The sequence below is a fragment of the Sander vitreus genome, chromosome 11 (assembly GCF_031162955.1).
Source record: "Sander vitreus isolate 19-12246 chromosome 11, sanVit1, whole genome shotgun sequence".
In the NCBI taxonomy this organism is placed as follows: domain Eukaryota; kingdom Metazoa; phylum Chordata; class Actinopteri; order Perciformes; family Percidae; genus Sander; species Sander vitreus.
In genome coordinates, this window is record NC_135865.1 from 18,706,625 (window position 1) to 18,721,910 (window position 15,286).

At 41.2% G+C, this 15,286-nt stretch overlaps 1 protein-coding gene across 2 annotated transcripts in view; it reads right to left on the minus strand.

The window, feature by feature from the left end:
- Positions 1–1,065: 1,065 nt before the first annotated feature.
- irs2b (insulin receptor substrate 2b) overlaps positions 1,066–15,286 on the minus strand; it is a 28,096-nt gene continuing 13,875 nt past the window's right edge. The window contains exon 2 of one of the 2 annotated variants that reach the window (XM_078262091.1): positions 1,066–1,358. In XM_078262091.1, the coding sequence (XP_078118217.1) occupies positions 1,342–1,358 (17 nt within the window). In that variant the 3' untranslated portion in view covers positions 1,066–1,341. Of the gene's footprint in view, positions 1,359–13,425 lie in introns of those variants that run through there. The other variant, XM_078262092.1, reaches the window with a different exon arrangement.

Here is a 15,286-nt window from a genome sequence, read left to right on the forward strand (position 1 = left end):
CACACACACACACACACACACACACACACACACACACACACACACACACACACACACACACACACAGACAACCAACCAAATCAAAAATCAGTTAATTGACAGGAAAGTTTCTGCTGATAAGTGAAGAGATGTTTTTTTATACACACTGATTACTTTATAGATTAAAGTAACTATGACTATGAACTCAGTGATAAGGTCATTAAAAGTAATTCTCATTGTATGAATGTCCTTTTTTTCCTATTCAAGAATTCTGTTTATGCAACCTGTGACGCTGTCACTGTGTACACACATGCACGAGTACCCATAATCACACACACACATGCTCAAATACGCACATAAACCAATTGTACTACAATTCATAGTCATGTGCTTTCCATAGCTGAAGAGAGTGATAACACACAGCCTTATCTGTAACCATGACAACACACTGGATCCACTGTGGGCACTCTGACGCCTGTTCTGAATCGGCAAAGTGTCGTGAATGGTGTTTGGATAGGAACAGAAGCCTGCTGATGTGAGAACACTGTGAGATAGCAGGACCTTTGATAATGGGAAAATCCAGAGGGATTCTGGGTGCACTTTATGTTCTGATGACCTTGGATGATATTTTTCATACAGACCTGAATACCTTCTTCTCATTTGAAAGCCAAAAATAATGGTTGCCGTAGACAACTGATGTTGAAATGAAGAGCTGTATGAAATACACAGTAACATGCAGGACATTCATAATACACTGCTGTCTAAGCTGAGGAAGAATGTGATATATCTACTGTGGCTGACAGATGTTAATAGTAGTCAATGTTTGGACCCAAAACAATGTGTTCTTTATTTGAGTTAGCCATAACAAGACCCAGTACCCAACCCCCCACTGTTTGCCGTCCTCTACAGACGGAAAGGGCATCCGGAGAGCACCATAAAGAGGAGTAGAGCATGGTCACTGAGTTCCTCTAAAGTTCAATCAGATTCAGCAGAGGCCCACCGCTCTCCCTCTCTCTCCTGCTCTGCCTGGCTGTACGTGTGGTTGTGTGTGTGAAAGAGAGGGGGAGCAAAAGACACTGAGATTTTAAGATCGTTTTTAATAAGCAAGGAAAGGGGATACACTGACCCTGAGGCAGACTGACCCCAGGGTCAAAACAACAGGAAGGAAGTCACATGACCCATTCGAACTCAAAGAGAGTAGAGGTGGTGGGGGTGGGGGGGGGGGGTAGAGAAACAGACAAACACAGAGAGATGGAGTAGAGGGATAAAGGGGGGTGGGGACCTGTTCTTTTTTCTCTTGTTTTTCTCAGTCAGTCTGACGCAGGTGTCTGCAGACATGCTTGGCGCCTGTCCAGGTGTGGATTACAACATCAAGACCACTACAGGGAAAAAAAGAGACAGAATTTTTTACTCTTTGCATAACACTATTCTCTTGTTGTTACCATAAAATAGCATTATTTGTTACTAAGACAAGCAGCATTATCAATAGCAATGAATAGATGAAGCTGCCTAGCAACATCTAGCCTACTATAAGCTATTATGTGTGTGTGTGTGTGTGTGTGTGTGTGTGTGTGTGTGTGTGTGTGTGTGTGTGTGTGTGTGTGTGTGTGTGTGTGTGTGTGTGTGTGTGTCACCTACCTGTTTGTAACAGAAGAACCTAAAACTATGATTCTTGAGAAATGAGTCAGTATGAAAGTCTGACTCCCATCATCCAGGTCAAGAGGCAGGATAAACGGCGGCCATTAATGACACTTGTTATTGGTCTCTCAAGTCCTAACAGAGTGGCAGTGTGATATTGGGTCATATGAAAGTGAGCTGTAAGAACTGCTGGTTTGTTGGTGGGTGGTTAAACTTTGGCCTTTTCATGTTTCTTGTGTGGGATATCTCTGTGAGATCATTTACAATTGTTTTTTACAATTGGACAATGATAGTGGGCCTATGTTTGCTGTTACAGTTTTGTGTTTATCATAGCTTCTTCGAGGAATATAGAGAACGCTGGTGTTATTCTATATTTTGCCTACTTGTCAACCAACAATGCAAGTCAAGCATCATACCTACTGGATATATACATTTTTCATTTATGTTAAAGGCTAAGTCATTTCCTGCCGGGACAAGTTATATAAAACCATACATTTACCATTCCCCACACATGAACTGATATTCAGAAAAACATAATGTTCTGTGAGAATGTACAGACAGACATTAAACATTGTTTACTTAGGTTATTAGCTAGTTTCAGTTTATTTGTTTGTTTTGAGTTTGCAGCCTAGTGTACGTACACACATGCACTTGCGCACACACATCCACCCCCTTCACACACGGGCCCCACTGGCCGGCACGTTCTGTGTCAAATACAGGAAGGAGATTATTAGCTTCCTGAGGAGCTGATGGGAACGGCGGCAGGGGGAGCAGCAGACAGAGAGGAGGACAGGATGAGGTCAGCAGTGCTATGGATTGGCTGGTCGGCAGCTCTCAGTATCAGTTACCGCACAACCTCGAGACATTTAGAAATTGAGAGTTTGGGGGGGTTGCAGCAAATGTAGTAGACTGGGTGAATTAAAATACAAAAATAGGGGTTGAATGATGGGAAATGTCAACACGGAGGCTTTTGTGCCAAAATCAGTCACAGTCATTCTTTGAGAGTGATTGCTGGCTTAGAGGATGGAGAGGGAAAGTCATATTGTACTAGGCAGGATGTGGAGGTCAAGAGGCTTTCTGACCAAGGATTCACCACGGCCAAAGCACTTAAATTTAAGCCATTAGAACTGGCCTGACCTTTAACCTGCCACAACTGTCAGAGAGACATGGACACCACCAAAATGTCCAGCACTCCTCTTATCAGCTGTCCCATGATAATTATTGTGTGTACAGCCAAATACATGTGTGTGACTCTCCTTCTTTGTGTGCCATTGTCCAGTGCGTATGTTCGAACAGCAGATACCTGAGCGTGCAGGTAGTCAAAACAAGGTCACATTGTACCTGGTGATTTTCCTGTGACTTGAGAGTGCACAAGAGAAATTAGACAAGATGGACAAAATTCCAATGACAACAGGCAGAGGAGAGAAATGCAACAAATGAGAACACATAATTTGCTGATAGGCTAGAGATATGAGCTGATCAGAGTGTTTTCTGCTGTGCTTTTTTTCCCTACACACATTTGTATTTCAGGTCGTGTGGCTGGGTGGAGGCCGTGTGGTATATTGTTGGTGGTGGAGGGGTAAGCTCATCACGCTGTCATTACCACAGAGAAAAACAGAAAACACATACGCACAAAATAAACACAAACACATCCCTCTCACTATCCCTTTTTTACTTATGCACAAACACATTTGCCCAATCCAACCCTCAGCTCAGCTTTGTTCCAGCAAGCAAGTGGGTTTAAAAACAAATGACGTGCTTGGCCTTTTATTATGTTCCGGACACTGTTTTTCCTGAAGGCTGGAATGCTGACAGGAATGTGTTGTTGCTCTGCTAGCGCTCAGAGGGAGAAAAACCTATCATGCTATCATGCTCGAGGAAAAAGAAAAGGGAAAGACAGGAGAGAGAACAGAGTGAAGCGGGGATTTAAAGAGAAAGGTGGTGGTATAAAAAAATGAGGAAAATGGCTTATGCCAAAAGTAGTTGCAGAAAAACAGCCTATAACTGTTAAGGGTAAACCGCGGGTGGGGGGGGGGGGGCGAGTGAATTCTCCTCGGTGTGGTTGGAGTTGTGATGGGAGCTTTGCTGCTTTTTACTGGCCTACTCTCTCTCTGTCTCTGGTTTTCATTACAGCTGTTATGATGCTCTGTGCTCAGGCCAGGCCAACACTAGCATAGTAGGCTGCCTGTTATTGGCCTGCTAGTCTAAACTGTGCTGCTGCCGCTGGTCTCTCTCTCTCTCTTGCTGTACAGTTTGGATGTTCTTCTACTTCACCAGGCCTGCATAGAAGACAGTCAGACAGACACTTTCAGACAGTTTTTTTCCTGAAGGCACGTACATACAAAAAGTGACAGAAGTAATTGTGTGAAGAATTAATAAAGAGAAAGAAGTTTAAACCCTCTTAAGTTTTTTACCTCTGCACACTGGGCCAATCACTGTCTACCCCCTCTATTCCAACATCGGATAGGTCGGAAGGGAGGGAGTGACAGATGCTGTTCGACCATCCGACAAGCACTTTGGTTGAAGCATACTGACACACGCTACTCCTCCCAGTCGACTCCCTGGGTGTGAGACAAGGGGTGTTTTGTGTGGCTGACCCGTGTCCAATTCTGTTGGCTCTAGTCTGCCCTCTTTAGCTGCCGATTCGGCATGTTGAAACACAGTGAGAAAAAAAGCATTGTTTTTCTGATCAGTTGTTTAACATTGATTTATGAATTTAGTGATATTTTTCCTTCATTTTTTGTCACTGCCTCTTTGACTTCTACAAGTGAAAGTCACAGGCTTTGCCAGTGCAACATCAAGAAAACTATACAAGGCACGTTTCATCAGATTCCCTGTGGTGTGAATGTGGTTGGCTACTTTGTTTTATTCACTTCTTCATGATGCTATTTTTTTTTAGCACAAATATAAATGCTTTACAAGTTATTTCTTCTTGAAACTAATGCATTGTTATTTGTTATTTAATGGGATTTGTAGATATAGAACATCACCAGCGTCATGAAGCAACACAGTTACTGTCCTGGTGCTGCACTGTGGCATGTACCTGTGCAGACAGAAACGGTGCTGTGCAGGGTCTTATGTTGACTCTATTCAGCATTCTGCTTGATGCTCAGTGCGACAAAGATGCCATGAAGAAAAATGTCCTAGTTGTGATCGTCAATTCACAGAATGTGTCTTTCAAAAATCGGATGCGCTTTAAAATTTCAGAGACACAGGGTCATCCATGTGTCACATATCCTGCTTTGTAGAGTAAACAACAAATATGGTCATAGTTGAAATCAATTGAACAAATTTGCGTATTGTCGCAAGAAAACATTACTTACCATGTGTAGATACCTTTTGTGGGTGAGATGGATTGTACAGTACAAACATAATTGTAACAAGTATGGAGGACATCTAGCTACATCCTTAAAAAAATGTGTATTCATGAGAATGCAAAGAGGAATTGGCAAAAAAAAAAAGTGTATGTGTAACAGGCTCATCCTTCACCAAGGGCGCTCAGGGACCTATTTGTCCCAGCAGAGAGAGGCGGGTGAGGGATGAGGGCTACAGCCCCTCAGCCTGTCTGGAGCTTAGAGCAGGGCAGGAACACCCAAGATGGATGAGAGAAGGGCTAAACGAGAAAAGGTGGATCAACAAGAGCAGGAGAGAACAGGAGCAGAGGAGAAGACAGCTGGTAGGACGGGGGAAGAGAAGATGAGCGATGGGTAGACAGTCTTTCTTTTGATCCATCATTGAGTGATGCTCCATTCAATCTGTTGACTGAGACCACCTGGGACACGCCGAGGGAGGCAGTGTGTTTGTTTATTAGCGCTCGGGGGGGAGGGGTATCACTCAGCTATAGATGACTGTCAGCCTCACAGCCCTTCACATTAGGATGATTGAAGGAAACTGATGGCGCACTTCCAGACAGTGTCAATGTCTTTGGAGCACTCGAAAAACCTGCTGTGTGATCTCAATGATGGAAAACAGCTTTCATTACACTGATACAGGAGAAGCCAAACAACAAAATCGTTTGTATCTCGACTCCCATTTTGTTATTGTTGTCAAAAAAGGAGCCTTGTGTTCTTCAACCGTGTGTTTCCCTAATTATTTATTTATCTTCCATTCACCACAACCGACATCCTTCATTCATATAATAATGTGGTAAATCCCAAATTAAGCTCCCATCCCACCCATATCACTTCCTTGTGTTTTTTGTGTGACACTGTCTCTCTCTCTCTCTCTCTCTCTCTCTCTCTCTCACACACACACACACACACACACACACACTCTCACACACACACACACACACACACACACACACACACACACACACACACACAAATGACCTCATGTAGGGGTCAATGCACAGGCTGAATATGTCTTTGTGACCAGAGGTGATAACTCAAAATGTAAATGCAAACAATAATGGCATTGTCTTTCAGCTCTCATTCACGTTCTAACTCTCTTCCTATCCGACCATCGCTTTCAAATATAGAAACATTTGAAAAGAGCATGGAGTCAATCTAAGATTGGCGATTCGACAACATTGTAGTATAAAAACTGCATGTCCTTGCTCCTGTGCGTCATACGGAGAGCAGCCGAGATAAGACATGAGCCCTGAGAATTCAGAACATGGCGATAGAGGCAACACATAGATTAGAGGAACTGAAACATTTGTGGTCATCTATTAAAATGACAAATACATTCCACGAACATTTTAGGTAAAGAGAGTGGTGAACAAAAAGAGTAGCGGTCAAGATTATATGGGCAAATAGCAGGAAATGCAAATGTTAAACAAACGGAAGAAATTTGAGTCTCTATTCATTTGGATAAGTAGCTAAATGTTCCACTGCACAGTGTACACTTATTCATGTATGCAACATTAGTTATAATTGCCTTAGTTTATTCTTCCCAAAAAGTCCTGCCCTTTACGATTGCAACACTTTTGACTGATAATAATGCATAACTGTTACAGGAACAGTAATGTGAAATTAGCAACAACAAAGACACCACAGTACTCTCAGCTCATGCAGCTGTCAAACCTTAGGCAACAATGGCAATTACTCCACTGTTGCTTCCTGGACTGTTTGACAGTGTGAACATCACCCAACTGTAATTTGTAGAACATGTACGTAGAGGCAAGAGAGAATGAGTGGCTCTGTCGAGAATGTGTCATGGCACTGCAATGGTAGGCTTCTACACTGTAAACCCAAATTTAGTTGTAATTCAACTTTTTAGTGGTTACTAGTTATTCTTTCATGTTTTGTTAAAACCCATATTCATTACTAAATCACATTAGTTGTTTGTAATGATCATCTAAAGTATGCAGTGCACAGATCATGTTAAGCAGAGATAACCAAAGAGGTTGAGTTTCTGCATGGCAGGGGCGGGGTCATTTACACTGTTCTGCGCTGAAGCAATGCAAAGGCTCATGGGAAATGGGAAAAAAAAAAAATATGTTCTGAACAGTTTCTGTCCTAGTTAAAGTGTGTTTTAATAATGTTCTGTTAATGTTTTGGGTGTGCATTTATGTTATATGGGTTTTAGTTTTATATGGTTGATTTAGTGTTTGTGTTTATCTATGTTTATTGTTGCACCATGACCGAGACCCGGGCGGGGACTGATCCGGTCTGGGCAGCGAGTGAACGCTCGGTGCATGATGCATTGTTTGTTGTAAAATTACGACGTTGTAAAAGTATTGATTTCCTTTCTGTTAGTTTTCAAGGTATCTATTAATTACATCGTTCTTGGAGTATTACTAGTGTTTGTCGGTATTATTGTTAGTCATAAAGGAAAATATTCAATGCTAATTTTACCTGAGTATTTCTTTTGTATCCTATTGATAGTTAGCTGTAGTGTTTTATTTGTTCTGTTTCTTTGCATGTTTAAAGCTATAGTGTGTAGTTTCTGTCCACTATGGGGAATTCTAAACTAAACTGATTGCGCACCACCCCCACCCCTCCTCCACGCAGTTGCTAGTAGCCAAGGAGGACATGGAGAAGAGGTAATTATCTTCATTCCATTTTCTGTGTGCGAAAGTCGCCGACGACATCAGTTTTTGAACATAGCCATACTGAGAAATACAGAGAGAGTTGTGTGGAGCTGATAGTCTTAATTATCTTTATATCAACTCATTTGGCAATGGCTTGAATGTAACGGACGTTTATTAATATAAAAAAAATACGCCCTAAAGCTTTAACTTAACATGCTTATTTTAGACAACATGACTCCAGAAAAATATAATTTGTGTTTACTAATGATTTTTAGGAATGACTACTGATGTAAACTTGATTTGTATACTGCATCAACTGACTGCTCTGTGTTAATACAACTTGACCTGTTAAGTTTCACCTTGTGTAAAAACTTGAAACGGGTTTACACGCAAATTTCTAGTAAAGTCAACTAATTCGGGATAACAGTGTAAATGGGTTTCTTGTGCTTTGTGATGGTGGGATCTGTAGTATAGGACACTATCGATCATACACAACAAAGATATTTTCAGACAGATATTCAGAAAGGCTGGTATACCACAATGTCTGTCAACTGGAATTTGACCAAAGTTGACCTTGTGTTGAGAGAGTGAACTGTTGGCAGGCTAGGATGTTCATGACAGAGTGCATTATTTTTGCTATTTAGAAGACTTGCATGTTTAAACACACAAATCAGAGAAATATCAGTTGAACCAATTGGAGTGATGTGTTTTTATTTGGCCGTTAGTATGACACAGGTGATATCTGAGCTGTGAGTTTTCCTTGAACATAAACACACGTGATCATCAAATGAAATACACACATGCTGCTCATTGACACTCAGCAGCCAAAGAAGCTCATGGCGTATTATCTAAATTGATGGCGGCTGTCTGCAGGTTGTGTGCCGTCTCCACTAACCATATCTATCACTTTGAGGCAAAAGCAGGGAGGGGAACAGAAGACTTTTACAGTAGCAAGAGCTCACTCCTAAAAATTCTAAAGAATATTGTGCTCTCAGGGAGGTTGGGTTCATTTTAAGGGACTGCATAAGAGTTTACCAATTTGTAACCCTTACATCATGCAGTAAGGGTATGATAGTAGAGTGCAGGGCTACTGTTTTCGAAAGTTATGTTCGAGAAAGTTTGTTTTTAAAAAGCCTTTCTTTCTGTTGCTCATAATCACTTTGGTTAGGCCAAGCAGCGTGATAATAAAAAAAGGGAAGCTGTTAAATCACTGGTGTGATGAATAGCTCTACCTGTGCTTGAGGAAACATGTTTCTCAGCAGTGTAATAAGGACACACCCTGAGCTGACCTGCAGCTGTAAACACACATGCAGACACACCTGCCAAGTATGAGTCACATAGGTGGGCAGGGCCAGGAGAGAGCATGAGCTCATCATGTTGGTTCCTGCACATTCCCACATCTCCTCTCGACCTCCCCTGTTCCCTCCGTGCGTTCATGGACATCGTAAAAACGTTTTTTCCAAGTGAAAACGTCATCATTCACGTCCCTTCCTATGGGAATCAGAGGTGGGAAACTCGGGCCAGATTTTGCTAACCGAGTTTCCCAGTTGGTGACGCGTTGTTGACAACTGACGTTTGATGTAGGCAAATGTGGTTCACTTAACATATTTCAATTGCAATAAACTTATTTATTGTGGACAAACGCCTCTGCTGAGAAATATACACAGACATAGCATGTTTCAAATTATTCATAAATAGGCCTATGTATAAAAAAAAAAAACAACACCTTATCCGTGTCCTTTCCCGTTCGTTGTCCTGCAGATAACACAAACACCTGACATTGTGCTGTTTGTATTCTCGCATAAGAAAACAGCAGCAAATAATTGTGGCCTCCATGTTTTCACCAGGTTTTCACACACCTGATGCTCTAGGCTACGCCCAACAGTTGGTGGCAGTCACACAACAAGTTGTTATGCCAAACGCCAATATAACAGAAGAGGAACACGCATCCCAATCATCCTAACCATGTGAACGCTGGTAGTCGGAAAAACAACGTAATCATGGGGGCGGTCCCTGTCATTCCGAGGTGGTATGAACACACCACCTCTGTCTTTGTCTTTCCATCTCTCTTACCTGCCTCTTCCTGTTTCTCCCTCTTCACCACTTACTTGTTCCATTCCCTCCTCCATTGTGTGTGTGTGTGTGTGTGTGTGTGTGTGTGTGTGTGTGTGTGTGTGTGTGTGTGTGTGTGTGTGTGTGTGTGTGTGTGTGTTTTGATAGGGATTACAGTCAAAGCAGCCAGTGTGAGAAACAGGAAATGCACAAGAAGCGTGAGAACACTACCTGGAAAACAGCTGAGAATGTGAAAATATGAAAACACACATGCATATGTTTCGAAACACACACACACACACACACACACACACACACACACACACACACACACACACACACTACATGCAAGTGTGCAACAGGCAATCCCACACACATATTCCTGTAAAATACATGATGGGAGTCAGAATCAAGTGGGACTGTGTGTGTGTGTGTGTGTGTGTGTGTGTGTGTGTGTGTGTGTGTGTGTGTGTGTGTGTGTGTGTGTGTGTGTGTGTGTGTGTGTGTGTGTGTGTGTGTGTGTGTGTGTGTGTGTGTTTGTTTGTGTGTTCTCAGATTTCACTGGAAAGAGGAAGTTAAAGTGCCCATATTATGAAAAAAAACACTTTCTGGGATTTGGGGTGTTATGTTGTGTCTCTGGTGCTTCCATACGCATACAAACTTTGAAAAAAAAACATCCATGCTGTTTTGAGTGAGATACGGGTTTCTGAATGTGTCCTGCCTTCAGTCTCCAGGTGAGCTGTTCAAAATCTGCACGGGTTAGGGGGCTAACCATTAGCATGCTAGTGCTAGCATGCAAGCTCTTTCTCAATGGCAAAACACTCTGACAACACACAAATTCACCCTAATCTACAAAATAAATTGTATAGAAGTACTTACATGTCCCTGTTCTGCAGGTATTCCACGCAAAGTTGGAAGTGCACCCTAGTTTAGAAGAAGTCTCCCGGCTAATCCTGCCTTGTAAAGGCCGAAGTTGGAGAAACAGCTAGCTAGCAATTGTGAGCTTACCTAGCTACTGCGCATGTGCGACTGCCAACAAAGATGTTACAGAAGTTGAGAGGTCTCACTCTGTAGCTAAAACAGAGACCTGACACAGGGTGAAAAGAGGAGCTGCAGCAATGGGCAGTACAACAAAAATATGGTGTTTTTTGAAAATTAAACCATGTAAACCTATTCTAGTACAATCTCAAATTACAATTATGAACCTGAAAATGAGCATAATATGGCCACTTTAACTCTTGTTTACTGAACTTTTGCTAGTAGATTATGCAATGCTGTAAAGTGTTTTCCAGCACTCCATGTTTACTGTGTGTGTGTGTGTGTGTGTGTGTGTGTGTGTGTGTGTGTGTGTGTGTGTGTGTGTGTGTGTGTGTGAGAGAGAGAGAGAGAGAGAGAGATAGCGAGCGAGAGAGACATCTACACTACTACGTTTAACTACTTACCTGAATATAGACGAATCTGGCTTGTGATCAGAGAAACGCGTTTCATTCTGCATTTCTTTGTGGTGATGTTTTTGAGACATACTATGTCCAGTATGTGGATTTCAGCTAATTCCATCTCAAGCAAACCAAGATCCCCAACTTTGTTGTGTTAACATTGTCATAAAGAATTACTTTAGAAGGCTAAATGAAATAAAGAGAACATTTGGTTGGTATTTTACCATCCACAGCAGGGTTCCTTTTGGAAAAGACCAATTTAAAACCTGATGGAAACATCCATGACGATCTCAAAAACATCACCTATCATCTACTACCAGATCATCAACACCACTAACAGGCTACCAAGACAAAAGGGCTCTCTACAATGTGATTTTAAGGTCATCCAATCAATCTGAGAAACAATCAAAAGGGAACCGTGGTGAAATCTTTTGTCTTTAATCCAAAACAATGGCCCTAGATCTCATGACACATCTCCCCGGGTGCTGATTTAGAGCTTTGGCAACTAAAACAGCATCAAATATCAGGGAGTGTTAGAAATGCATACATAAATTACATGTTTTTTTCTATCTATTGAAATGCACCACGATTCAATTAACATTTATCTCGCAATCTGACATGCTTCACAATTGATATTGTACTGTTTGCCATAGATTACAACCAAGATTTAATTAAACCAATCTCGCACAGTGTGGCATGCAATGAACCTGCAAAAAAAAAAGTTGGGTCTAAAGTCTCCCCTCATTGAGATTACAATGGTAATTTCATTTTTTTATTTTCATTTTATAAGGAAGAATTCACAAAGGTTTGTGTTTGTTTACAGTCTGTTATTGGTTTGTGTTCAAGGTAACCTCTCTCTCAGTGCACTTAGCCTATAATGCAGAAAAGATGTTGCACGTCAGTCACACAAACCAACTGAAGACTGATTGTTGTGGGGGCATCTACAAACCCTTTTAAAAGCACACACCGGCACACGCACACACACGGCCACTAATGTAGTAGCGGTGTCCCAGACAGCTTTCCGGAAACATGCCATTTCCTGTGGAGCTACTGTAGGTCTCTGTCCATAAGGCTGATGACTCCCTGGGGCAACTGGCTACTTTACGCTGCTCATATGGACCTATCTACTGTTGCATGACAGACCCCCCTGATAAACACGCATACACATTATCATGTGCACACATACACACTCACACACACATTCAAACACCAGCCAGCTCATTGAGTTTGCATTATCCCACTGTAATAGTGATTTGCATGGAACATAGAGGCTATGCTCAGGTATTATCTTCTGTTTGACTCTTTCAACATAAAGTCACACAAGTACCTTTTCCTCTCCCACTGATCAGTCTTTTGACAGTGAGTAAAGAATGGAGGAGACAGAGAGACCAAATTGCCTGCAGCTCACTCTCTATCCCTTTTTTATGATTTAATGAGATAAATTAAAATCTTTAATTAAACTTATGGAGCAATAGGAAGAACAGGAGCAATGCAGATACCAGGGATGGATGAGATTTGGTTTAGAGGGAATATGTCACACTTTGCTCCCTAGGATTTTGCTCTCTCATTAGCCTTCTAGCTTCTACATATGCTGCAGGGACAAATCTGCCTAATGGAAGGGATCTACCTTCAGGCTACTATTCTGCCCCTCCTCTGTCAGTAAACCTGGACATTTCTCTAAACCACCCCACCCTCATTTCCAGCTATTCTTGTCCACCCCTTTTTTTACATGCTCCATCTATACTGCTCACATACTTAAGATTTAAGTACATGTCATGTCCCTCACCCAGCACATGCACACAAGCCTAAGCCAACCCCTCTTCCCATCCAAACACATACCACTAGCCACAGTAGACAATTAGACCTATTTTTTTAGCATTAATCACCATTTTAATTATCAAGGCTGTGAGAATGAATACTCTGACAGCATATGGCTAAGGGTGCAAAATCATAATCCTGTCACAGTTATTTATTCCGTCCCAGTTCTAGGGGCTGTTTCAACATGCTGGTCTAATGACTCTTGCTGGGGGTGGGGACTGGGAGCCAAGCGCAGGAATACAATGCTAATGCTGGAGGCAACACTAGGCCAACACCCAATTCTTAATGCACTCTTTCTCAATAGTGAGCAGAGTTTTGAGAACACAAGGAGGGACATGGGAAATGAAAGAGAATCAAGATATGTTCTCTCTATCGTAATGAAGTTTTTCTTAATGAAAGAGGCAGGACACTGAATTGAAACATCTGCTCTGGCGCATGCCTATTCAAATGAAAGATGAAAAGCTAGTGCTTGTTTGTTATGTGACGGGGAGGAGAGAGGGAGGAGAAAAGAAACAGAGAGGCAAATGACTTTCTTAAATAACATCATTATTTATTGCATGTGTCTATAAAGAATCAATACAATCTAAAGCAATGAACTAAGTTTAAATTATCATCTCTTAGTAGCATCACAATATGTAAGATATGAAATATTTACAATGAAAGACACAGCAAGAGAAGCCCATATCGTAACCTTTAGATGCTGAATAAAAACTTGAAACATTATCCAAATGCAAAACACTGCTCAAAAGACCAAGAGGCTCGATTAGCAAAAAACAAACATGTAAAGGTTTTCATCTCAAATTTGGAGAAAAAAAATTTACAAACAGCAAAAATCTGATTTTAAGGTTTAACAAACATTATTAACAGTATGTATACATTTGGTACGTCTTTGTAAACTAATTTTCAAAAGTGTAAATATTGCATATATGCCATTTGTGTTGTACCTAAGTAGCAAGAATTAATTATGTCAAGTATTAATAATTTCTCTTAAAAAAAATTGTTTCAGAATTACAGCATTAGAAAATGTCCTCATAGTGGCATCCATTTCACAAGACTATCGCATGACAGTTTAAAAAAAAAAAAATCAAAGCCAAACCATACTGGTTAGCATATAACTTAATTAGTGCTTTTGTTGTATCAGAAAGTTCACTCAAACACATACTATGTACAGTACAAACAACATAAGTTATTTAACTTAACATCTCTCAAAGTTTCTTAGCGTTTGCTTAAATGTAATTCTCTGTAACACCGTACTATTTACAGTATATAGGCAACGGTTAAGTCCCAGTGAATTCAGATAAATAAAGAGATACTTCCCCTGGTTTGTTTCTTTTATTCGGCTTGTTTCTGTGTCATAGTTATAGTTTCCATTCGGTACCTCTGCATGTTTCATTGTTGTTGTTGCAGTTGCTGTGGTGTTTGTTGGGTTGTGTGTTCCCAAGCTCGGAACACATGTACTACATTCAATGTGTCTTGTGTTACAATCTAGAAAGTTTGTAAGTGCAAGACCATGCATTAGCTCCGGCGCGTCCTGTCTGACTCTCTCAAAGTGAATTCAAGCTATTGAGCAGGCTCGTTGAACAGCCAGTCAAACTGTGTCATGCATTTGCCACATTGCCCAGCGCTGCCTGCCAACCGTGTGGTGTGACAGAGCTCCGCAATGAGGCATCAGGTGAGAAAATTCTGCTGTCCAGTTACTTTGTTACTTCAAACATTCATGTCTCTGTCCCTTTACCTGACAGGTCATAACTTCCTGCAGGCTGTGTGGGTGTGCAGGATATCACATTTGAACAGTGGCTGAGTAGGTAAGGTGTATAAAGGTGCTGAGACTTGGGCTCAGACAGGCCACAGATCTGGTGGTCAGGTCCAGTCGGATCTGGTTCATGCTGCAATGTTTGAATGTGTGACACCTGCATGCATGTGTGATGCAATGCAATGTCAGGTACTCCTCTAAAGTCTTGGCTATTTTGTTAGTGTGTATGAATCCTCCATCTCAGGCATATTAATAAATATATTACTCTGGATCTTTAATACATAATCTTTTCATTAATGTAAGGAGGGCAGAGAAGGAACTTAATCTCAGAGAGGCTGTCTCTCATTCGGCTCTGATGAACATTCAGTCTATAAAATGATCGGTTAAATCTTTGATATACTGTGTGTTTATAGGTCCAAACTTAAAAGGTCCATCAGAAAGGGGGCTGATGGATAGAGTAAGGCTTTGGAATGGTGATTTTAAAAAAAACATTCACCTCGGAAAATAAATATTTTATATATATATATTTCTACTGTGTGAATTGGTACCAGCCTGGTTTTTGCTGAGGTAGGTTTTTTTGTTTTGTTTTTAGCAATTGTTAACTTTGATTTTTAAATATGTTCATAAATGCCA